We start from the raw sequence: 27398 nt of genomic DNA on the forward strand, positions 1-27398 counted from the left end.
ATGCCTTATCCTTTCCGGATCCTCGTTTCATCTATGGGGTTTAACGAATTGAAATTACCTGAGAAGTACCTTCTTTTTCCCTTCGTCGCATCATTTTGGACTTCAATATGATAATCTATAAGCGATACTGCAGTGTTGGTGACCTTGAGTAATTAATATGATTGTATACCTATGGTTTCCCTATACATGGATATTACTTTTGATATTTGTATAGTTTACCTGCAGTAATATTCTCTGCCAGTAGTAATTGTCTACGTTATTATTATGTACGTCTTTTATATTTTCACCTGTATTGTGTCCCTGTTGTGGCCGGCATGGGGATCTCTGCATCTGTGTGCTTATGCAGAGACCCCGATGCTTTGCCTACTTTTTTGGCTTTATTCTTTGAAGCATATGTCATATCTTTGATTGTTTGTCTATTCCTTTATGGCGTGATGCATTATGCAAGCGCCTAATATATTCTCTTTGGCAATGTCGCTTCCATCTAGCGATATTCCTTTATGAGTAGGCGCGATCTCAGTATTGCCCCATTCTTGCGCTGCTGTGAGCCACCGTCGTTATCTACCTGGTGGGCTTATACACCCCATAGCCAGCGGCGGTCCGGACTATTATCTGATTCTATTTTTCACTTACCATGTACTTATATGGCGTTGTCTCCTCCTTCCTAGCTGCCTTTGGCCTGAGCGCACATCAGGTATGCGCTGCGGTTCCCCGGGTGGCTTTGTGGGCGGACCGCGTTGCTATGGGGATGGGGGCGGAGACGACGTCCGTCCTCCCGCCCATGTCCTGTGGCGCGCGGCTCGCCCAGCTGTCTGTCGGTTCCTGCATCATCCTGAACTGTGCACCAATTGGCTCATCGGCGCTCTGTCTCCCTACATATACACCAGCCTGTGTTTTTAACGGCCACGCCTCCTGATGAAGCCATTCAGGTGAAACGCGCGTTGAGGCTCCCCTCTCTGCCTGCAGTACCTCGGTCCTCACTGCAGCAATGTCACAAGGTAACGTTATACTTATTTAAGTACATCTTTCATATTCACATTATGTTGCCTTGACTCTGTTGCATATCCGCCGCCACCTAGTATATCTTTAGTGGATCTTTTGCAGCGGTGTTACTTACTACTTCAGTGCACATATGGGATCATCTCCCTAGTGCACGATTCAGTAGTCCTTGGTCTGCAGTTAGTGTAGGGTGCTCAATTTCCCCCTCATGTTGTCTCTAGCATTGTATTTGCCATCTTGTACATGCTTTCTTTTAGCTGCTTCTTCCCTGCTACCTGTTTTTGTCCTTGTACTGTTATTTTTTCATTATTATACTCTTTTTGTATATTTGATACTTTAATAAAGATTACGTTTATATACATTTCTCTTGTACCTCTATTTTGATCTGCCCAGACCTATGGTTAATTACCTTTCCCTGCGTGATCCATGCTGGATCTAGGGCTTATCTGAGTGTCTGGTGCGATTCTTTTCTAGGTTTATTTACCTTTCCTATCCTCAGTCTGTTTAGTAAGTCTGGCCTCCCTTTGCTGAATCCTGTTTCATTTCTGTGTTTGTGACTTTCATCTTTCCTCACAGTCAATATATGTGGGGGGCTGCCTTTTCCTTTGGGGAATTTCTCTGAGGCAAGGTAGGCTTTATTTTCTATCTCTAGGGCTAGCTAGCTCTTAGTGCTGTGAAGAGGCGTCTAGGGAGAGTCAGGAACGCTCCACGGCTATTTTTAGTTGTTGTGATAGGATTAGGGCTTGCGGTCAGCAGAGCTACCACATCCCAGAGCTTGTCCTGTGTGAGTTTAACCATCAGGTCGTGCCGGGTGCTCCTAACCACCAAGTCATAACAATTGGCCAGCAGCTGCCTAGGGCCCCCAACTGCTCCAGGGGCCCCCCAGACAGTGGAGTGTCGCTAATAGCGGCACACCCAACTGCTATGGGGCCCCTGAGTCAAGGGGGGCCCTTCTGGTGCCAGAGAGCAGCAGATGGACAGGAGCCTGTCCCCGCTGCTAAAGAGAAATGAATATTCACGCTTCCCCACGCCCCCATGGGCGTGGAGAGGCGTGAATACCATTTCACTTTAATGGTGGGCAGCATTAGCCGCAGGCTGAGGCTAACACTGCCCGCCGCTGCTGCTGAATGGTGGGCCCCGGAGGTGGGCACCTAAAGGGCGGCGATCCTCTACTGCGATCCCTGTAGCTTGGGACCAGAGCGGAGCTGCAGGGATCCACGCCGTCCTCCTTCCTGCCCCGCACTTCCTGTCTGAATCAGTGTGGCTGGATGACATCATTCAGCGCGGCTGTTTCAGACAGAAAGTTGCCGGGATGTGCTGCGGCTGCTGGGAACGAGAGGTGAGTGGGTGCTGTGTGTGTGTGTGTGCCTGCGTGTGTGTGTCTCTGCCTCCATGTATGCAGCTGTGTGTGTGTGTGTGGGGGGGGGGGAGGCAATGATGATGGTGCTGGAGGCAATGAGGACGGTGGTGGGGGCAATGATTAATACGGTGCTGGGGGCAATGATGATGGGGGTGGGGCAATGATGATGATGGGGGTGGGGCAATGATGATGATGGGGGTGGGGCAATGATGATGATGATGGGGGTGGGGCAATGATGATGATGATGGGGTGGGGGCAATGATGATGGTGCTGGAGGCAATGATGATGGTGGTGGGGGAAATGATTATGGTGCTGGAGGCAATGATGATGATGGTGGTGGTGGGGGCAATGATGATGGTGGGGAAGAAAGCAATGATGGTTGTGGTGTAAATGACAAAGATGGTAGCGGTGGAAAGGACAATGGTGGTGGGGAAGGAGGCAATGATGGAGGTGGTAATGAGTACAATGGTGGAGGGGGAGAAAAATGATGATGGTGGAGGGGGCTGCATTGTACCCTAAGAGGGGGGTACATTATAATTCTGTGGGGGCTGTATTATTCTCTGAGGGGGCTACATCATATTATATGAGGGGAGCTGCATTATGCCCTATGAGGGGCTACAGTATATTCTATGGGGGGCTGTCTTATGAGGGGGGCTACATTTTATTCTGTGGAGGGGCTGCATTATTATCTCAGGTGGCTACATCATACTATATGAAGGAAGCTGCATTATGCCCTATGAGGGGGCTACAGTATATTCTATGGGGGGTTGCATTATACTCTGAGGGGTTACATTATATTCTGTGGAGGGGCTGCATTATGCCATATGAGGGAGCTACATTATATTCTATGGGGGGCCTGCATTATACCTTATGAGCGGGTTGCATTATATTTTGTGGGGTTCTGTATTATACCCTATGAGGGGGGCTGCATTATATTCCAAGAGTGAGGCTACATTATATTCTATGAGGGATCTGCATTATATTCTATGGGGGGCTGCATTATATTCTGTGGGAGACTACATTATATTCTACGAGGGCGGCTACTTTATATTCTGTGAGGGGGCAACCCCAACCCCTGCTACATAATTAAGATATGTACTACCTTATATTATGCCCTGATATTAGCGTGTTTTACCGCACAATTGATGGTCTTGAATGTATTTCTATGTAGCTACATAGTGGGCCCCAAGAATGATTTTCTCTGGTGGGCCCAAGGTGCTCCAGTCTGACACTGAACATAAGTTTAACCCCTTAGTGACAGAGCCAATTTTTTAAAATCTGACCAGTGTCACTTTATGTGGTAATAACTCTGGAACGCTTCAACATATCCCAGTGATTTTGAGATTGTTTTTTCGTGACACATTATACTTTATGATAATGGTAAATTTAGGTCGATATGTTTTGTGTTTATTTATAAAAAAAATATATCAGAAATTTGATAAAAATGTTAAAAAATTAGCAATTTTCAAACTTTGAATGATTATCCCTTTAATCCAGATAGACATGCCACAGCAAAACAATAATAAATAACTTTTCCCTCATGTCTGCTTTATATCAGCACCATTTGTAAAAGCATTTTAGGAGGTTTAAAAATGTAGTAGTAATTTTTCATTTTTTCAAGGAAATGTACAAAATTTATTTTTTTAGGGACATATCCATGTTTGAAGTGCCTTTAGGGGTCCCATATATTTAGAAACCCCCAAAAGTGACACCATTTTAAAAACTGCTGTCAGGTAGTTTATTAACCCTTCCGTTGCTTTTCTGGAATTAATGCAAAGTGACATGACAGAAATGAAAATGTGTATTTTTACCACCTAAATGCCTCTAAACTTCTGAACAGGTTACAACAGCCGGCAGACTCTTAGGCCAGAATTTGGTCGTGAATTGCCACGGCAAACATCAGGACCACAAAATCATGATCTGAGAGCACAAATTGGGATTAGGAGGAAGCCCCCACAGTCTGTTAACCATTTATAATGATGTAGTCACTATTGAAAGCAGCATCTAAGGGGTTAAACAGATTTGGACGGTGCAAACACTGATTGTGGCTGATGCAGCTATAGTCTACAGCCGACAGCTGCTGGATTGTCACCTGTATGGGGATGCTATTCTCTTATATCTCAGGTCAGTTAAAAGACGTATTGGCGGTCATTAAGGGGTATTCTCAAGTTTGAAAGTTATCCGCCATCACTGGGGGTCTGACCAATGGGATCCATACCAATCCCGAGAACCCCAGCTAAATGGTGTGGAGGTAGACCATGCACACTGCCATTTTATTCATTCAGCCTTATGGGAGTGCCAAAAACCAGATGAGCGCAGCACTCTGGAATCTCCAACGGTCTAATGAAGAATGAATGGAGCGGCAATGCGGCCACCACATTCATACAAAGCCTCAGTTCTCGGGCTCTAAGGGGGTTTCAAGCGGTCAGACCCCCAATGATAGGGATATTATCACCCATCCCAGACAGCTAGGAGATGTCTAGTAAACTTGAGAATACCACTTTAACCCCTCTGTGACCTTAGACGTACTATCCCGTCGAGGTGCCCTGGGCTTATCTGACCCTGGACGGGATAGTACGTCATAGCCGATCGGCCGCGCTCACGGGGGGAGCGCGGCCGATCGCGGCCGGGTGTCAGCTGCTTATCGCAGCTGACATCCGGCACTATGTGCCAGGAGCGGTCACGGACCGCCCCCGGCACATTAACCCCTGGCACACCGCGATCAAAGATGATCGCGATGTGCCGGCGGTGCAGGGAAGCACCGCGCAGGGAGGGGGCTCCCTGCGGGCTTCCCTGAGCCCCCCGCAGCAACGCGATGTGATCGCGTTGCTGCGAGGGTCTCCTCACCTCCCTCCCTGCTCGAGCCCCGGATCCAAGATGGCCGCGGATCCGGATCCTGCAGGGAGGGAGGTGGCTTCACAGAGCCTGCTCAGAGCAGGCACTGTGAAGGCTGCAGCGCTGCATGTCAGATCAGTGATCTGACAGAGTGCTGTGCAAACTGTCAGATCACTGATCTGTGATGTCCCCCCCTGGGACAAAGTAAAAAAGTAAAAAAAAAATTTTCCAAATGTGTAAAAAAAATTAAAAAAAATATTCCAAAATAATGAAAAAAAAAAAAAATATATATTATAATATTATTCCCATAAATACATTTCTTCATCTAAATAAAAAAAAAAAAACAATAAAAGTACACATATTTAGTATCGCCGCGTCCGTAACGACCCGACCTATAAAACTGTCCCACTAGTTAACCCCTTCAGTAAACACCGTAAGAAAAAAAAAAAAAAACGAGGCAAAAAACAACGCTTTATTATCATACCGCCGAACAAAAAGTGGAATAACACGCGATCAAAAGGACAGATATAAATAACCATGGTACCGCTGAAAGCGTCATATTGTCCCGCAAAAAAAGAGCCGCCATACAGCATCATCAGCAAAAAAATAAAAAAGTTATAGTCCTGAGAATAAAGCGATGCAAAAATAATTATTTTTTCTGTAAAATAGTTTTTATCGTATAAAAGCACCAAACCATAAAAAAATGATATAAATGAGGTATCGCTGTAATCGTACTGACCCGAAGAATAAAACTGATTTATCAATTTTACCAAACGCGGAACGGTATAAACGCCTCCCCCAATAGAAATTCATGAATAGCTGGCTTTTGGTCATTCTTCCTCACAAAAATCGGAATAAAAAGCGATCAAAAAATGTCACGTGCCCAAAAATGTTTTCAATAAAAACGTCAACTCGTCCCGCAAAAAACAAGACCTCACATGACTCTGTGGACCAAAATATGGAAAAATTATAGCTCTCAAAATGTGGTATTGCAAAAAATATTTTTTGCAATAAAAAGGGTCTTTCAGTGTGTGACGGCTGCCAATCATAAAAATCCGCTAAAAAACTCGCTATAAAAGTAAATCAAACCCCCCTTCATCACCCCCTTAGTTAGGGAAAAATAAAAAAAAATGTATTTATTTCCATTTTCCCGCTAGGGCTAGGGTTAGGGCTAGGGTTAGGGCTAGGGTTAGGGCTAGGGTTAGGGCTAGGGCTAGGGTTAGGGTTAGGGCTAGGGTTAGGGTTAGGGTTAGGGCTAGGGTTAGGGTTAGGGTTGGGGCTACAGTTAGGGTTGGGGCTAAAGTTAGGGTTAGGGTTTAGATTACATTTACAGTTGGGAATAGGGTTGGGATTAGGGTTAGGGGTGTGTCAGGGTTAGAGGTGTGGTTAGGGTTACCGTTGGAATTAGGGTTAGGGGTGTGTTTAGATTAGGGTTTCAGTTATAATTGGGGGGTTTCCACTGTTTCGGCACATCAGGGGCTCTCCAAACACGACATGGCGTCCGATCTCAATTCCAGCCAATTCTGCGTTGAAAAAGTAAAACAGTGCTCCTTCCCTTCCGAGCTCTCCTGTGTGCCCAAACAGGGGTTTACCCCAACATATGGGGTATCAGCGTACTCAGGACAAATTGGACAACAACTTTTGTGGACCAATTTCTCCTGTTACCCTTGGGAAAATACAAAACTGGGGGCTAAAAAATAATTTTTGTGGGAAAACAAAAAGATTTTTTATTTTCACGGCTCTGCGTTATAAACTGTAGTGAAACACTTGGGGGTTCAAAGTTCTCACAACACATCTAGATAAGTTCATTGAGGGGTCTAGTTTCCAATATGGGGTCACTTGTGGGGGGTTTCTACTGTTTAGGTACATTAGGGGCTCTGCAAACGCAATGTGACGCCTGCAGACCATTCCATCTAAGTCTGCATTCCAAATGGCGCTCCTTCCCTTCCGAACCCTCCCATGCGCCCAAACGGTGGTTCCCCTCCACATATGGGGTATCAGCGTACTCAGGACAAATTGGACAACAACTTTTGGGGTCCAATTTCTCCTGTTACCCTAGGGAAAATACAAAACTGGGGGCTAAAAAATAATTTTTGTGGGAAAAAAATTTTGTTTTATTTTTATGGCTCTGCATTATAAACTTCTGTGAAGCCCTTGGTGGGTCAAAGTGCTCACCACACATCCAGATAAGCTCCTTAGGGGGTCTACTTTCCAAAATGGTGTCACTTGTGGGGGGTTTCAATGTTTAGGCACATCAGTGGCTCTCCAAACGCAACATGGCGTCCCATCTCAATTCCTGTCAATTTTGCATTGAAAAGTCAAACGTCGCTCCTTCCCTTCCGAGCTCTCCCATGCGCCCAAACAGTGGTTTACTGCCACATATGGGGTATCAGCGTACTCGGGACAAATTGGACAACAACTTTTGAGGTCCAATTTCTTCTCTTACCCTTGGAAAAATAAAACATTGGGGGCAAAAATATAATTTTTGTGAAAAAATATGATTTTTTATTTTTACGGTTCTGCATTATAAACTTCTGTGAAGCACTTGGTGGGTCAAAGTGCTCACCACACATCCAGATAAGTTCCTTAGGGGGTCTACTTTCCAAAATGGTGTCACTTGTGGGGGGTTTCAACGTTTAGGCACATCAGTGGCTCTCCAAACGCAACATGGCGTCCCATCTCAATTCCTGTCAATTTTGCATTGAAAAGTCAAATAGCGCTCCTTCCCTTCCGAGCTCTCCCATGCGCCCAAACAGTGGTTTACTGCCACATATGGGGTATCAGCGTACTCAGGACAAATTGGACAACAACTTTTTGGGTCCAATTTCTCCTGTTACCCTTGGTAAAATAAAACAAATTGGAGCTGAAGTAAATTTTTTGTGTAAAAAAGTTAAATGTTCATTTTTATTTAAACATTCCAAAAATTCCTATTAAACACCTGAAGGGTTAATAAACTTCTTGAATGTGGTTTTGAGCACCTTGAGGGGTGCAGTTTTTAGAATGGTGTCACACTTGGGCATTTTCTATCATATAGACCCCTCAAAATGACTTCAAATGAGACGTGGTCCCTAAAAAAAAATGGTGTTGTAAAAATGAGAAATTGCTGGTCAACTTTTAACCCTTATAACTCCCTAACAAAAAAAAAAAATTGGTTCCAAAATTATGCTGATGTAAAGGAGACATGTGGGAAATGTTACTTAAGTATTTTGTGTGACATATCTCTGTGATTTAATTGCATAAAAATTCAAAGTTTGAAAATTGCGAAATTTTCAAAATTTTCGCCAAATTTCCGTTTTTTTCACAAATAAACGCAGGTACTATCAAAGAAATTTTACCACTATCATGAAGTACAATATGTCACGAGAAAACAATGTCAGAATCACCAGGATCCGTTGAAGCGTTTCGGAGTTATAACCTCATAAAGGGACAGTGGTCAGAATTGTAAAAATTGGCCTGGTCATTAACGTGCAAACCACCCTTGGGGGTAAAGGGGTTAAAGAGTAACCGACTACTACAGAATTAGATGGAGGTGTTACCAATGAGGGCTTACATGCCATGAAGGAATAGAGAAAGACAGCAGGTGAGGGTAGAAGCTGTTTGTACCATAGGGAAGAAGGGTATCGTATATTCCAACCTTTACAGAAGAGGTGGATTTTAAGATTTCTTTAGAAAGATTGAAAAATGGGAGTCTGGTCTGTTATAGCAAATGGTTCAAGAATGTGGAGTCTGCAGAAAAGGAATCTTGGAAACAATGTGGAGCCCTACCAGACTGAACTAACCCTAAGGGCTGTAATAAAATGTAGGTGTTTGAGAGTATTACCTTGTTAGGGCATATTGAAAGCATGCGCCATGAATATCTAGTACGTGCTACTTCTAATTATAGGACTCCCATCTATGAGGAAGATAGAGGTCCCTTTTCCACACAAATTTGGATCCATCAACAGGATAGGTAATAACTTGCTGATTGTGGGGGTCTGACCACTGGGACACGCACAGATCGGCAAAATAGCCAATTTTTATCCTCATCAGAATGCACCAGCAGTGCTCACTATCAACTGCAGCTCTACTAATAACCCATGGGGCTGCCAAGCACTGCACTCAGATTTTTCTGGCAGCCCCATAAAGTATAATGGGGCATGCAGCATTCAGGCATCAGACCTGTCACTCCAGTTTGTAGCAAGCATAAAATTGCCCAAACAGGCACGTTCTGCCTTTCAGTGTGGGTCTCAGTGGTTGGACTCCCAGTGGTGTAACTACAAAGTTATGAGCCCCGATGCGAACTTTCAAATGGGGGGCCCCCACCATGCCAAAATATTTTCCACCCAAATTCACATTTTCCCTATTCATTTAGCATACTATAGCTTTATTGCAAAGTTGTATAGTGTGACCTCAGTGGCGTAACTATCCGGTGCCCCATCCTGGTATATATTTGTCCCCCGTACTGCCAATTGTTATGTAATGTATACAAGAAAATAAATCATTATACTCATCAGGGGCTTACATAGAAGTCATGGGGATCCATATAAGAAGTATAATGCACCCCCCATAGTCCTCCTTATAATATAATGCACCCAGATAGTCCTCTATATAATATACTGCACAGTTCATAGTCATCCATATAGTATAATACACTGCTAATAGTTCTCCATATAGTATAATACACTCCCCATAGTCCTTCATATAGTATTATACACTCCTCAGTCCTCCATATAGTATAATACACTCCTCATAGTCCTCCATATATTAAAATACACTCCTCATAGTGCTCCATATAGCATAATACACGCCTCGTAGTGCTCCATCTAGTATAATACACTGCTCAGTCCTCCATATAGTATAATGCACTGCTCAGTCCTCCATATAGCATAATACACTCCTCTTAGTGCTCCATATAGTATAAATGCACAGCCACTGTCATCCATGTCGTACAATTCACTTCCCATAGTATAATGCACCCCATAATCCTTCATATAGTATAATGTATTCCCCATAGTCATCGATACGGTATAATGCAGCCCACATATAGTATAATGCAGCCACTCCACAGAAGTATAATGCAGCCCCGTCATACAATATAATGCAGCCCCTCTATACAGGGGCAGTGAGTAAGACATGGGTAAACTGTGACTAGGGGACGGGAGAAGGACACAAGGGGGCTAGGGGAGACAGGCAAAAGAGTGACACAGGGCGGCTAGGGAGCAAGGAAGATAGGCACAAGGGGACACACGGGGGTTAGGAGGCAGGGGAGAAGGGCACAAGGAGACTAGTGGGCAAGGGAGACTGACAAGACGACACACCGGGACTAGTGGGCAAGGGAGACTGACACAAGGGGACTAGTGGGCAAGGGAGACTGACAAGAGGGGACAAGGGACACAAGCACAAGGGGACAAGGGCAACAGGCACAAGGGGGCTCATGGGGACTAGGAGGAAGGGGAGAAGGGCACAAGTGGGCAAGCGACACAGGCACAAGAGGACACAAGGAGACTCCGAGGGCAGAGTAGATATCGACGCATGGGGAAATGGGGGTGCAAGGGGACAGGGGAAGACGCGGGGGGGGGGGGGGGGGGAGGTAGTTGGAGACTTGGGAGCAGGGAAGAAGGGGGCACAGGGATTACGAGGACAGGGTAGATTATTATTAATTATTAAGGTTGAAGGAAGACTATAAGTCCATCTAGTTCAACCCATAGCCTAACCTAACATGCCCTAACATGTTGATCCAGAGGAAGGCAAAAAAAACCCATGTGGCAAGAGTAAGCTCCACCTTGGGGAAAAAAATTCCTTCCCGACTCCACATACGGCAATCAGACTAGTTCCCTGGATCAACGCCCTATCAAGGAATCTAGTCTATATACCCTGTAACATTATACTTTTCCAGAAAGGTATCCAGTCCCCTCTTAAATTTAAGTAATGAATCACTCATTACAACATCATACGGCAGAGAGTTCCATAGTCTCACTGCTCTTACAGTAAAGAATCCGCGTCTGTTATTATGCTTAAACCTTTTTTCCTCCAAACGCAGAGGATGCCCCCTTGTCCCGGTTTCAGGTTTATGATTAAAAAGATCATCAGAAAGGTCTTTGTACTGTCCCCTCATATATTTATACATTAAAATAAGATCACCCCTTAGTCTTCGTTTTTCCAAACTAAATAGCCCCAAGTGTAATAACCTATCTTGGTATTGCAGACCCCCAGTCCTCTAATAACCTTGGTCGCTCTTCTCTGCACCCGCTCTAGTTCAGCTATGTCTTTCTTATACACCGGAGACCAGAACTGTGCACAGTATTCTAAGTGTGGTCGAACAAGTGACTTGTATAGAGGTAAAATTATGTTCTCCTCATGAGCATCTATGCCTCTTAATGCATCCCATTATTTTATTTGCTGCCTGACACTGGCCACTGAATAGGAGTTTGTGTGGAGAACACACGGTGAGAAAGGGGACAGGGGAGACTTGAGAGCAGGGCAGACGGGTCATACGTGTACATGGGGCAAGAGGGGTGCAGGAGGACTAAGGGCATGGGAAATGGGGAGCATTGGGGACCAGGGACAAGGTACATACGGGGCCCCAGAGGAGCACAATGACCTGAACCTGGGGACCTATGAGGACATGGGGCACAGGAGAGCAGGGAGGAAACGGAGCTGGTGTCACAGGGGGCCACAGACGGCAACACATGGGAGGCAGACACACCTCACTGCTACTGGTCCTGTACACCTCCATATTCCGATTCTCCACATGGCTGAGCTGCTGCGGCATCCCCCTCCTGGGCAGCTCAATCCACGCGCCCCGCCAGCTCTGGAGCCGCCTGTTCCAGGTCACAGCAGCTGCCACAGGCTCCGCCAATATGGCAGCCGCCATCACCTGTGCAGACGCTGCACTGCCTGGGCCCCGCACACAGCGGATGCGCAATGAAGTGACATCATCGTGTACCCGCAGTGTCAGAGGGCAATGATGGGAGAGGGAGCGTCAGCTCTCTCCTCCATCATTGCTTTGAACTGTACCGGCGTTTATGACGCCGGTATAGTTTCATGCGGTGGCGAGGGGGGAGTCGGGTGCCTCTCACCTGCCAGGCTCCTGACCTGTCAGGCCTGTGGTAGTTACGCGGCTACGCCCCTGTGTATAGTATAGGGTAGGTATAGAGTATATATTGGCCATGTATAGGGTAGTTACAGGGTGTGTACACGATAGTTACATGTCCCCTTATGGATCATGCACAGAAAATAACTTCCCCGCACAGCAGCACCAGACAAGGCTGCACTGGCAGAATCCCCCCTGGGAGGAGTGGACGCCATCGGTAGCACACACACACTTGAATGTCCAGCATGGAAGGTCTGAGAGGCGCTGGCCCCGCCTCCTCCCTGTGACTTTCATCTTCCCTGCAGCCTCCTCCTCTCTCCATCCTGACCCTAAGCCTCGTCTTGTCTGGTCTCCTCTGCTCGGGTTTCCTCTATGTTCAGTGAGCTGCAGGTGACCGCCTCCCCACCACCTACGGCCCTGTGCTCCCTGACATGCCTGTCACCAGTCAGCGCCGCACTCGTCACTATGGTAACCTGTCGACGCAGGCTGCGTTCTTTGCGGGGTTAGACCAGTGAGGGCTGTGGTGAGGGCTGCGGTGACTGCGGCGGTGAGGGCTATAGGGTGCATGGAGAGCATATAGGACCGTTGCCGCCTGTAATGCGGCCACATTGACAGTGAGGAAGGTTAACTCTTTCAGGAGCAGTGCCTTACAGCAGTCACAGGACCCTGACAGGAGGATGGTTCCTCCTAAACCTGTATATGGCATATAGGTCATAGACGCCGATATAGTTTAATGAGGAAGCGGCGGCGTGAGTCAGGTGCCTCTGACCTGCCGGGCCCTGACCTGCCGGGCCCGGTTGCAGTAGCGACCGCTGCGACCATGGTCGTTACGCCCCACCGATCAGTAAGTTATCACCTAGCCCGTAGATAGCCATTTTCTCAACTCACATTAAACTGGTTGAGTGTTTTCCTTCTCCCATAAACTACAATGACTCATGCATGTTCACTTCACCTTACTGAGTATGTTTCGTGCTGTGGGACGCCCCCATTATGCCAAATATTGAGGTCCCAGAGATGGCCACACAGTTCACAAATACAATGCAAAATGTATGTGAACAGCTACCAGACACCATGAAGCATATCTTTGGCCAGATGTTTGAGAGCTGCATAGAAAAGTACTGCGGGCAACATGTGATTTACCCCCCCCCCCCCCCTCTGGGCCACAGGTTGTGCATCCCACACTGTAGATGAAACATTGTCTATGTCAAAGGGAATGCCTGACACTTCTGAGCAGCCACCTAGTGGAGATATTCTAGTCTTTATTAGCAAACATGCCAGACATCACTGTCTGGTAGAGGGCAAGGCCTAATTCAGATGTTCGTATTTGTCTCGTATGCAAACATTTTTCTGTGGTTGATCCACTATCTTGTACCTAGCCTGACAGTGGAGGTTGGCACCCTAAGTTTCCACGGTATGGCGCCCCCCCACTCATTGGTGGCTTTCCCTGATGTCCCTAATAAATCCCTATTGGCCAACCATATCCTGATGTGGCCTTCTGATCCCCTGATGAACCCCTAGGAATGTTCTAGGGGGAAAACCTGTTGGGTATTGATTTGGGGTGCTGCTACATGCTACCATATTATGGATCATGCCTGACTAAGGCTTGAACTTTAGCATGAGAATCACTGCCACTGAATTGACCATCCCCAATAGATCAACCAGATGAGTACATGATTACTGCGCCCAGTTTGCCTACATTATTTATGGTGATATCTGATATGTAGCTATTGTTGTACATTTTCCTACACATGATACATTTTTGATATTATTGATTTCGTATTAATACATGTGCATAGGTATCCATATACATATATATATATTTTACCAGCTTAATACACAACATTGTTGGTTATTCACCAGCTCACCATTACTCTATTTAAACTTCACGGGTATGGGCATTACCTACAACCACAAGCTGACTTGTGCAGCAGTATTGGGACTAGATTGGCTGAATTTATTAAAATATTTTACAACTTTTGGCTTCATTTTAAAAAAAAAAAATGAAACGGGTTAGGCGTAGTGTAATCACATAGCTGCCGGGGACAATTTTTTTACACCTGTGACAAATTTTTAACACTCACTGATGATAAACAATTTTCAATGAACAATATTTTCCATATTTTTCAAAAAAATATGTAGCTTTTTCCCTTTTAAATGAGTGGCCCAAGCAGAGCCTTAGACCCACCTCCTGTAAAGAAATTGCTTAAAGGGAACCTGTCACCTGAATTTGGCGGGACAGGTTTGCGGTTATATGGGTGGGGTTTTCGGGTATTTGATTCACCCTTTTCTTACCGGCTGGCTGCATGCTGGCCGCAATATTGGGTTGAAGTTCATGCTGTGTCCTCCGTAGTACACACCTGAGCAAGGCAATCTTGCCTTGCGCACGCACAGTGTGCTTTGCCCAACTGTGGGCAAAGCCGAAAAGCATTAGTGCGCATGCGCCGGCGCACTATGTCCCGAAACACAGCAAAATACTTCCGGGACATATGCATTGAGACCCGTAGAAGCGTGACAGCGCGAAACGGCCGTCGTCTTTTGTCCACGTTCTCCCCAAGTGTGCCTTGCACATGTTCTGAATAAAGGACCGGTGAGTGCATTTCTGTTTTTTCCTTCCCTTGGATTTAAAGGGAACCTGTCACCTGAATTTGGCGGGACTGGTTTTGGGTCATATGGGCGGAGTTTTCTGGTGTTTGAGTCACCCTTTCCTTACCCACTGGCTGCATGCTGGCTGCAATATTGGATTGAAGTTCATTCTCTGTCCTCCGTAGTACACGCCTGCACAAGGCAAGATTGTTTTGCGCAGGCGTGTACTATGGAGGACAGAGAATGAACTTCAATCCAATATTGCACCCAGCATGCAGCCAGCGGGTAAGGAAAGGGTGAATCAAACACCAGAAAACTCCGCCCATATGACCCAAAACCAGTCCCGCCAAATTCAGGTGACAGAGTCCCTTTAAACACTCAACATGTGTGTGTGGCCTTATAGGTTTTCTTAGTTTCTTATAGGTTTTCTTAGTAACCAACCGCATGCGATCAGTCTGGAGAGTCTACAGTGGCCTATATCGTAGATCTGTAAGTTTTTTTGTCATTTCAAATGCGGTATCTTTCTTATAAAATATTTTTAGAAAAACTTCTGCTTTAATCTAGTCTGAAGGAATATATGATCCAGTGTCACAAAATGAAAAAATAAGGCTGGGATCGCTAATGGAGAGTCTTAGGCCGGCATCACACTACCATGTTTTACGGACGTAAGAGGTGCAGAAAATACGGATTGCATACGGTACAATGCTTCTCTATGCCCCTGCTCCTATCAGCCGTATTTTACTGATCCGTATTATACGGTCTTCTACGGCCGTAGAAAATCGCAGCATGCTGCGTTTGTCACCGTATTGCGCAAAGAAAAAAAAAAAAAAATCGCCAATGAAAGTCTATGGGGGCGAGAAAAATACGGAATACACACGGACCAGCAGTGTGACTTGCGAGAAATACGCAGCAGTGTTCTATAGAAAAGCCGGCAATTCAGTGCGGTGTACAGTAAAATCACACTGACAGCTTACAATAGAATATGTAGAATGAATGTGTACACATAGGATATATATAGATATATAGATATATAGATATATATATATATATATATTTTTTAATATTTCATCCAGCGTTAGATAGCTTTAAAGCCGGTAATTCAATTGCCGGCTTTTGCTATCTCCTTCCCAAACCCGACATAATATGAGACATGGTATACATACTATATATATAATTGCCTAAGGGTTTTTCCGTCTGTCTTTCTGTCTGTCCTGGAAATCCCGCGTCTCTGATTGGTAGAGGCCGCCAGGCCTCGACCAATCAGTGACGGGCACAGTATCGACGTAGATGTCATAATGGTTGCCATGGCGACGATGATGTCATAAAGGTTGCCTCGACCAATCAGCGAAGGGCACAGTCTGCCGCGAATTCTGGAATCATCATTGTCCATATACTACGGGGACATGCATATTCTAGAATACCCGATGCGTTAGAATCGGGCCACAATCTAGTATGTGTAATATATATACATATATATATATATATATATATATATATATATATATATATATATATATATATATATATATATATATATATATATATATATATATATATATATATATATATATATATATATATACACACACTCTCATGGATCCATTGTATGTCGGTTTTGCAAGCCTGCGAGAAAAACACGCAGTACGGATGCCATACGGATTACATACGGAGGATGCCATGTGCAAAATACGCTGACACACCCTGCCTACGGAGGAGATACGGACCACTATTTTGGGGACTTTTCTGCGGATTACGGCCGTAATTTACGGACCGTATTTTTATACGCTGAATGTGAGGCCGGCCTTAAGGTATGAGATCGATGTGTACTAGCTATTAATATAGTTGCCCATATTGTATAAATTATGTTGACATGGCTACATGAAAGCTAGACATAACAGTTCTTAAAAATAATGACGGAAATCTAACAAGCTGCCATGGAGAATTAGGTTTTCCCATTTGCATGGAATTCATGGCTGCTCGTGTCTACAAGGCTTTTGTTACAGTTGTATGGAATTTTAGAATCACTTGGAAAGTGTTCATAGATGGATTGAAAAAAAGATTTAAGCCCCTCATATTTAATCTTTTACACCATAGCATGGAAAAATGGTTTCTGGCTCCTACTGACAATCAGAAAGATTCCTGGAAGGCGCTGTTCACATTGTGTTCAGGAACGATTATTGGCGTGTATTTATTTAACCCCTTAGAGACCACAAATATGCTTTCTTACTGACCCGAGACGCAAGAATAGCATCACCCTACGAGTAAAAATGCAGCAGCTGTCACCTACCTGGACATTATAGCCGACATCCTGCTGCAACCACAAGTGTTGGCACTGACCACAGCTATTTAACCCTTAGATGCTTCTGTCAATAATGACTACGGCTCCTTTACCCCCATAGATACCCCGAGATCATAATTGTATGGTCCTTTTGGTTACCATGGCAACTCACAGCCAAACAACAGCCTTAGAGTCTGCCGGCTATAATGACCTGTTCAGGTAATATTTAGGTGGGGTGACTAAGGCCTTGCTCCCACTAGCCTTTATATATAAAAATCACTGATATTAATCCAGAAAAGTAGGACGAGTGTAATGCGAGTACCAATGTGATTTTTCTCACATAGCATCCGTAGGACATGCTTTTCTTTCTCTGCAACCATTTCCAATCACTTAGAGGACCACTTACAGTGTTCTATGCTACAGAATGGTAATATATCCATATAAATCGGACGGCATACGTATGGTCCGTGCTTTTTCTCGCACCCGTTGACTTGCATTGGCGAGTCTTGTCCGATATGTGCAGCCAGTCGCAGCATACTGAAATTTTTTCTTCAGTCCGATTTCAGCTGAGGGAAAAATCGCAGATGAGCAGGGAGTAGTGTTGAGCATTCCGATATCGGGTATCGGCCGATATTCGCGGTATCGGAGTTCCGATACTAAGCTCCGATACTTTTAGAATATCGAATACCGGAATCGTAAGTTCCCATAATGCAATGAGCCAGTTTGATTTTATTCAGCCAATGAGGAATCCTAAGTGTGGGCACATACTGTTATGCATGTTAACTAATGGCATGGCTGTGATTGGTAGCTGAAATTATGTCATTATGCACTATAATGGAGTGTGTGCGATGCGTGGGCGGAGATTGCGTGCCTCTGTGTGTGCGGGCGGGGTCTTTGCAGGCCTCTCGGGGGTCTTTGTGTCTGTGTGCAGGCACCGTCCGATGGAACTACAAGTCCCATCGGGCTATGCCTGCTACAATGCAGTGATTGACACATTAGCCAATGATGGGACAGTAGTAGTCCTATCATCCGGCTAATGTGTTGAATGTAAAAAAAAAAAAAAAAAAAAAAAAAAAAAAACCACAAACATGCATGCTACACACAACATACTACATACATACTACATACTACATACATACTACATACAATACATTCATACATTACATACAATACATACATATAGGCATACAGTACATATAGCAGAGTACATACTCATCATCACTTGTCACTTTGTTCCCCGAAGCCAGTGTCACCTACAAAAAATATTAAAATAACAAACAAGCAATATACTCCATGATCCGCAGAAATCCACGAGTGTCCCACGACGATCTCCCATGGAGAGCAGCAGCATCAGATGATGCGACTGCTCTGTAGGGGCTCCAGGAATACAATGACGGGAGGAAGGTATCCTTCTGCACTGTATTCCTCTGCCACAGTAAAAAAATAGTCCCTAGTCTCACTTTTGGCATTGCTGTGTGAGAAAGTTCCCATGCAGCAATTGCCATAAAGTGAGACCAGTGAACTACAGTAACGTCTCAGTGATGCACTGCAGGAGCCATTGTCTCCCGTCAGTGTGTCACTGAGGGTCCTATAGAGCAGTGACATCACCCGATGTCACTGTTCTATAGGGGAGATAGTCGTGGGACACTCGTTATTAATTGGACTGCGTCGGACAGGGAGTATACAGTTTAGTATTTTACGTTTTTTTGCAGGCGCTGAAGTATGGTTAAATTAAGAATAATAAAATACTTTTTTCTGGCGGTGTTTTTATTTTGTTTTTAACCCTTTCACTACTCTAGGATTAATAATGGATAGGCATCTTATTGACACCTCTCCATTATTAACCCGGCTTAATGTCACCTTACAATAGCAAGGTGACATTAACCCCTTATTACCCCATATCCCACCGCTTCCCACCGGGAGTGGGAAGAGAGGGGGCCAAGTGCTGGAATCTTACAGATTCGCCTTTCTGGCTATAAAATATAGGGGGACCCCACGTCTTTTTTTTGGGTCCCCTTATTTTAATAGCCAGTAAAGGCTACGTACACAGGTGCGGGCTGATATTCATAGCCTGAGAAGGGCCATGGGTATTTACCCCTTCCCAGGCTACAAATATTGGCCCCGACCGTCGGCTTTCCCCCTCTGGTGCAGAAAATTGTGCGAAGCCCACGCCATTTTTTCCCCCCGTTTTTTTCTTTATGTTCATTAATCAACATCTGCCTATCTATTCATATATCTAACTATAGATATATCTATAGATACATAGATGTTTCTATCCATATAACTATCTGGCTAATTTCACACATCAGGTTTTTGCCGTCAGGCACAATCCGGCGAGTTTTGGAAAAAAAAACGATCCTTTTTTTTCCTGCTGGATCCATTTTTTCTCATAGAGTTGTATTAGCGCCGGAATGCGCCTGATGGCCACATGTTTTATCCGTTTTTTGCCGGATTCGTCAAAAACTAGTTTTCCGGCGGCCGGAGAAAATGGATCCAGCAAAAAAAAAAAAACGGATCTGTCGCATCAGTTTTTCACAATTTGCAACGGATCCGTTTTTTTCTAAAATTCGCCGGATCCTGCCTGACGGTAAAAACCTGATGTGTGAAAGTAGCCTTAGCCCTATCCTGGATCTCGTCATATCTAACAGACCGAACATTCAGTGTTTCCCTCTCCCACACCACTTCCTCAACTTGCCCCTTGTCTGCCGGTGTTCCTCAAGGCTCAGTTCTAGGACCCCTACTCTTCTTCATCTACACCTTTGGCCTGGGACAGCTCATAGAATCCCACGGTTTGCAGTATCATCTCTACACCGATGACATGCAGATCTACCTATCCGGACCCGACCTCACCTCCTTACTCACCAAAATACCACACTGTCTGTCTGCTATCTCAGCCTTCTTTTCTGCTCGTTTCCTAAAACTGAACATGGACAAAACAGAATTCATCATCTTTCCCCCCCATCTCACTCTACCATTCCACCAGACCTATCCATCAATGTCAATGGCTGCTCACTTTCCCTAGTCCCACACGCCCGATGCCTCGGGGTGATCCTCGACTCTGCCCTCTCTTTCAAGCCACATATTCAAGCCCTTGCCTCTTCCTGCTGTCTCAAACTCAAAAATATTTCCAGGATCCACAAATTCCTTGACCACGAAACCACAAAAACACTAGTGCACGCCCTTATCTCCCGCCTTGACTACTGCAACCTCCTACTCTCTGGCCTCCCCTCTAGCACTACTCCAATCCATCCTTCACTCGGCTGCCCGACTAATCTACCCGTCTCCCCGCTATTCCCCAGCCTCTCCTATGCCAAGCCCTTCACTGGCTTCCTATCGTCCAGATACTCCTGTTCAAAACCCTCAATCTATATATATAATTGTCTAAGGGTTTTTCCGTCTGTCTGTCTTTCTGTCTGTCCTGGAAATCCCGCATATCTGATTGGTCGAGGCCTGGCGGCCTCGACCAATCAGCAACGGGCACAGCGACGATGATGTCATAAAGGACGTAGAAATCCCACTTTCTGATTCTGCGATGGGCACAGTGTCGACGTAGATGTCATAATGGTTGCCATGGCGACGATGATGTCATAAAGGTTGCCTCGACCAATCAGCGATGGGCACAGTCTGCCGCGAATTCTGGAATAGTCATTGTCCATATACTACGGGGACATGCATATCCTAGAATACCCGATGTGTTAGAATCGGGCCACAATCTAGTATTACATAAAAAGCCATCCACAACCTGTCTCCTCCATACATCTGTGACATGGTCTCCCGGTACTTACCTTCACGCAATCTTCGATCCTCACAAGATCTCCTTCTCCACTCCGCTCTTATCTCTTCTTCCAACAATCGCATTCAAGACTTCTCCCGTGCTTCCCCCATACTCTGGAACTCTCTACACCAACACATCAGACTCTCGCCTACCACGGAAACCTTCAAAAAGAACCTGAAGACTCAACTCTTCTGAAAAGCCTACAGCCTGCAGTTATCCTCAACCTACTGAATCGCCGCACGACCAGCTCTACCCTCTCCTAGTGTATCCACACCCATCCCCTGTAGACTGAGCCCTTGCAGGCAGGGTCCTCTCTCCTTCTGTACCTGTTAGTGCCTTGTTTTTGCTCATGTTTATTGTATTTGTCTTTTCACATGTAAAGCACCACGAAATAAATGACGCTATAAAAAATGTATAATAATAATGTTATAACAGACTTTTGTTAAGGACTTAAAGCTTTTGTAATTGTTTTTAGTGTATGTTTAAATACAAATATAATTAAACATCTTCAAAATAACATCCCATTAAATATACATACAATGCCCACCAGATATAAGTCTGTCAGTCATACGTTATAACTCCTTTAGGACTTTTATGACTTCACTGGTATCTGTATCTATAAGATGAAGATACAGGTGAAATTGTGAAACTAGGCAGCAGATAGATGCGTGGTGTGGTATACCACTGAATCCAGTCCTTCGGCTGTTCCTGTCCAGCCAGAGGACAGTGACAACCGAAGAGCCACACTTTGCCCAGGTCTGGCAAGGACAGTTCATTCTTTAAAATTTTTTAAAAGGATTTAGGGGATTAGTAATTGATGGCCTAACTTTACGAAAGGCCATAAATATTAGTGGAGGTAAATGATTGAAACTTTAGAAAGATACAGAATGAAGGGGTTGTAGGTCTCATTAAAGTGCCACGACCACTTTATTTGTTTTGAGGCCAGTAATGCCAAACAAGTTTAGCCATGTCTGTGTAGCAATAAAGTCCCATTAAAATAAATGTGCAACTTGATTTAAAAAAAAATTTACAACCTGCATTCAATAATTTTCTAGTAGTTTTTCGTATTAAAAAGGCTTCTGTACAAATCTGTAGAGAGCAGCCTAAAGAATGTTTTACATAGGACATTGATCCACTGAATGGGAATTAACTAACATTCAATCATTGCCCCATGAAAACACACAGTGATCAGCCAACAAACTAGGAAACACCAATTTGTCACCTGATGGCATTTCATTCTGCAAGCTGTAGAATGTACAGTTGTATGTACTGTTCGTTTCAACTGAGATGAGTTATATATATATATATATATATATATATATATATATATATATATATATATATATATATATATATATATATATATATATATGTACGTGGGATACAATGTTCCCAGTTGTGCTACATGTTAAAGGGAACCTGTCACCCCGTTTTTTGAGATTGAGATATAAATACTGTTAAATAGGGCCTGCGCTGTGCGTTACTATAGTGTATGTAGTGTACCCTGATTCCCCATGTATGCCGAGAAATACATTACCAAAGTCGGCGTTTTCGCCTGTCAATCAGGCTGGTCTGGTCAGGTGGGCGTGTTCACAGCGTTCTTTTCTTCCCCAGGTTTCCGTTGGTGGCGTAGTGGTGTGCGCATGTCCAAGGTCCGGATTCCCTGTGCCCACGTGAAGACACAGCGCGCGATCTGCGCTGTCATTCCTTTCATCGGTGCGGGCGGCCATCTTCCTGGGGCCGCGCGTGCGCAGATGTAGTGCTCTGCTGCACGGGGCTTCAGGAAAATGGCCGCGGGATGCCGCGCGTGCGCAGAAGAGATCGCGGCGGCCATTTTCCCAAAGCCGAGTTTGCATCTCGGCTTTGGGAAAATGGCCGCCGCGATCACTTCTGCGCACGCGCGGCATCCCGCGGCCATTTTCCTGAAGCCCCGTGCAGCAGAGCACTACATCTGCGCACGCGCGGCCCCAGGAAGATGGCCGCCCGCACCGATGAAAGGAATGACAGCGCAGATCGCGCGCTGTGTCTTCACGTGGGCACAGGGAATCCGGACCTTGGACATGCGCACACCACTACGCCACCAACGGAAACCTGGGGAAGAAAAGAACGCTGTGAACACGCCCACCTGACCAGACCAGCCTGATTGACAGGCGAAAACGCCGACTTTGGTAATGTATTTCTCGGCATACATGGGGAATCAGGGTACACTACATACACCATAGTAACGCACAGCACAGGCCCTATTTAACAGTATTTATATCTCAATCTCAAAAAACGGGGTGACAGGTTCCCTTTAAGCAAGAAAGATCGCAAAAAGCATTTACCGTATATACTCGAGTATAAGCCGACCCGAGTATAAGCCGACCCCCCCTAATTTTGCCACAAAAAAACTGGGAAAACGCATTGACTCGAGTATAAGCCTATGGTAGGAAATGCAGCAGCTACCGGTGAATTTCAAAAATAAAAAGATTCTCCATACCGTTCATTATTGCCCCATAGATGCTCCATATAAAGCTGTGCCACATATAATGCTCCATACATTTCATTATGGCCCCATAGATGCTCCATAGAAAGCTGTGCCATATAGAATGCTCTGCACCGTTCATTATGGCCCCATAGATGCTCCATAGAAAGCTGTGCCATATAGAATGCTCTGCACCGTTCATTATGGCCCCATAGATGCTCCATAGAAAGCTGTGCCATATAGAATGCTCTGCACCGTTCATTATGGCCCCATAGATGCTCCATAGAAAGCTGTGCCATATAGAATGCTCTGCACCGTTCATTATGGCCCCATAGATGCTCCATAGAAAGCTGTGCCATATAGAATGCTCTGCACCGTTCATTATGGCCCCATAGATGCTCCATAGAAAGCTGTGCCATATAGAATGCTCTGCACCGTTCATTATGGCCCCATAGATGCTCCATAGAAAGCTGTGCCATATATAATGCTGCTGCAATAAAAAAAAAAAATGGCATACTCACCTCTCTTGCTGCCTGCAGCTCCTCAGCGTCCCATCTCGGCGTCACTCCGCACTGACTGTTCAGGCAGAGGGCGGCGCGCACACTAGTACGTCATCACGACCTCTGATCTGCACAGTCACTGCAAGAGGACGCGAAGACGGAGCGGCGCCCGGCGGGTGGAACGTGGACAGGTAAATATGACATACTTCATGACTAAGGGTGCTGTGCCACCTGAAACGCGTAGATAGTGCTTTTATCTATAATGTGCTGATGTTTTATCCTCTGCTTCTAACATGAAGTGAATAAAGTACCAAGTTTTTACTTTTCACTACCTCGTCGAGCTGGAATTCTTCTTTTGTTCTCTGGTTTCTTCACGCCTTGACACAGCGTTTCCGTGCTCCGAGTTCTTTTTGGGATCGTCACTATGGTGAGCTGGATTTCTTTTTTCGTTACTAAATATGACATACTTACCTGCTCCGGCGTCCCTGGCTCCTTATCCTGGACAGATGGTCTTCGGGTGCCGCAGCCTCTTCCTCTGTCAACGGTCACCGATACCGCTCATTAGAGGAATGAATATGCGGCTCCACCCCTATGGGAGTGGATTCCATATTCATAACTTTAATGAGCAGTACCATGTGACCGCTGAACAGGGGAAGAGCTGCGGCACCCGAAGACCATGGGACAGGCAGGGGGAGCGCCAGGAGCCCCGGAAGCAGGTGAGTATGCGACAGTCCTCTCTCCCCCTCACCCGCCGACCGTGACTCAAGTATAAGCCGAGAGGGGCACTTTCAGCCCAAAAATTTGGGCTGAAAATCTTGGCTTATACTCGAGTATATACGGTACATGAGTATAATAGCTGTGTATGGAGTCCCTGCCACCCCAACGCATGTTTTGCTTCTTCGTCAGGAGGCGCATAACTGGGAACATTGTATCTCTTGTACCTATACCACTGGCTCATTTTTACTAAGGAGTCTCATGCACTTTTATCACTTTTGTACTTAATGCTATGCTGTCCCTGTTTGGTTAGCAGTTACCTTGTCCATATCTATTCCCTTTTATTCTTGCTAAATCATTTAATAGCTTTTTGATTGTTTTTATTGGCAATTTACACTGTTAGTGCTTTTTGTTTATTTAATTTCAGATTTTGCCTTTATACCTCATTCTTTTAGGTTTATTTGTATTTATGCTTAGAGATTAGTCTTTTTTTTTGTTAAATAACCTAACCCCACTTTATTCTTCTCTACAACTTTATCCCTGACCTGTCTTGTGTGTCCCTCCGTTTTCATGATGTTGTTTGATACCTTGTGAGTTCTGGAGGCATAGGTCATATATTTATAGGGCTTGACCATTGACCTAAGGTTCTTATGCCCAGAAGTACTATACCGCATGTTTTTACCACCTTTTGACCTTGTTATTTCCACTCCGTATGTGCGGCCATACTGACAACTACGGTATATGTCTTTATATGTATTATTCATATTCTATGCATAGTGTGAATACGCTGTCCATGCAGGTTTTTGAGATACATTTATATACGGTATCTTCCCCCACCCCCCCCCCCCCTTCACCCCCACCCCCCTTTCATCTCTGTACAGGCACTTTCCTTATTACAGGTATTGTTCTATTGGTTTTTAGAGGTTTTTAAAAATGTTTGTCCTGTGTTTTTCACCTTAATAAAGCTGTGTTTTTTGCACAAATCCTTGTAGTTTGGTGATCCCCAGTCTATATGGCCTCTGCTGTTTCTCTCTTTTCTTGTGATTCTGGAGGCAATTGGTCACTCAGGATATCACACGACAGGGGACTAAACACAAGTGCACATAGCAATTTTCAGATTTATATTTTTAACTAGAAAACCATGTATAATTTCCTTTACGCTTAACAAAAAGTTGTTACTATGTTTTGGAATATCAATAAAATCCCAATAAAAAACATTTGTTTGTTAGTGGAACATGAGAAAACAAAAATATGAAAAAGTTCATGTGGTAAGAACACTTATTAACACTGAGATTATAGATACTGTACATACACAGTGTGCTGAACATCTTGCTTTATATCAATATAATTTTTCCAATATGCGCCATTTAACTTACCATTAACATTTGTGGAGGGCAAAATAATTGACATTTTTGGCCTGCTGGTTTTATTTCTGTTGGTAGCTGGCAACAGCAAGTGGTCCTGCAAAATGCACAAAAATCCAAAATATAAAATTACTATAAAACAAACTAAAAATATTAATATCACCTTTGAACTTTTTTTTCAGGCAAAACAGGCCATAAGGCAACCTTTCTCCATGGATGCTTGAAGCCTTGGGAGAAGCGAAAATACTCCCAGATATGCCTTGCATGAACAATAAAATGTATCACCTCCCTAGACCAGTGTTGTGAGCAGTGACATATATGTGCAGTAATCACTACTGAGTGTGAATGGTGTAACTCGGTTAGCTGCCTCTAGACTTATATAAAAGGAGTTACCAGTCACTGTAATCCTGCCATACAATGATAATTAGAAGATTGCAAACAGCTCAGTAGTGATTTTATTTCTCATGAAAACAAATACCTAGGGTGCTGAAACTCCAACTACCCAATCTTTCTCATCTTTTGGGGTAAAGTTGAGGCACCATACACCCCAGATGGATGGCCGGTCTCAGTGACTTCCATCCAATATGTATGGGAACTACAAGCATCTCTTGCAAAACACACATTGAGTGGCTTTGGTAATATGCCTTTTACCCATTATTTTGTTCTTAGGGTGTTTGTGTCCAAGTAGTTATTGAATTGTTAAAAGGGGTTATCAGGGACTTTGCACAAAAGAAAAAAAAATGTGCCTAAGCATCAACAGGCAGGTAGTTGCGTACTACCTTCCTGTTGTGCTTGGTGCTGTTCTTTGCTAGCAGAGCATTCCTGCCAGCGATTCAGCTGCTCCTGCTGACTTCCAGCCAACAGCGCGACTGCTTTTCCGCTCTGCTCTACTGACATGGAACGACTGCCAACGTCATGCTGACAGATAGCCGGCTCTCCGTTGCCTTATTTTATTGGCAGGACCAAATAAACATTAGTTTCGCTAATGCACGTGCACAGTAGGGAGAAGGGACTGTGGGAACGATAGATGGGAATATATATATATATATATATATATATATATATATATATATATATATATATATATATATATATATATATATATATATATATATATATATATATATATATATATATATATATATATATATATATATATATATATCTATCTCTAACATAACGCTGGGAGCGTCACTCTGTCCGAAGCCTTTTCTTCAAGAAAATGGCACCGGAAAGTGCGGACTGCGCAGGCGCCGATTCCGCCAGCAGGAGGACGAAGAAAATGGGCGGAAAGGAATGGCGTAAGTAACAAATTGCTGTGGCATGAAGCTGTGGCACTTCATGCCACAGCAATTTGTTACTTACGCCACCTGATTCCTTTGTCCTGCTGCCGGAATCGGCGCCTGCCCACTGCAGTGTGTCTTCAAGAAAATGGCGCCGGAAAGCGCGGACTG

The 27398-nt window shown here is 44.6% G+C and overlaps 1 protein-coding gene across 2 annotated transcripts in view; it reads right to left on the bottom strand.

Annotated features, from left to right (window-relative positions):
* The window catches only part of ATF6 (activating transcription factor 6), a 182339-nt gene that overhangs the window by 19985 nt on the left and 134956 nt on the right, over positions 1-27398 (bottom strand). For both annotated transcript variants that reach the window (XM_069737202.1, XM_069737203.1), the window contains one exon: positions 25957-26041. In XM_069737202.1, coding sequence (XP_069593303.1) covers positions 25957-26041 — 85 coding nt within the window. The remainder of the gene's footprint in view (positions 1-25956; positions 26042-27398) is intronic.

This window comes from Ranitomeya imitator, chromosome 8 (genome assembly GCF_032444005.1).
Source record: "Ranitomeya imitator isolate aRanImi1 chromosome 8, aRanImi1.pri, whole genome shotgun sequence".
NCBI classification, from domain to species: domain Eukaryota; kingdom Metazoa; phylum Chordata; class Amphibia; order Anura; family Dendrobatidae; genus Ranitomeya; species Ranitomeya imitator.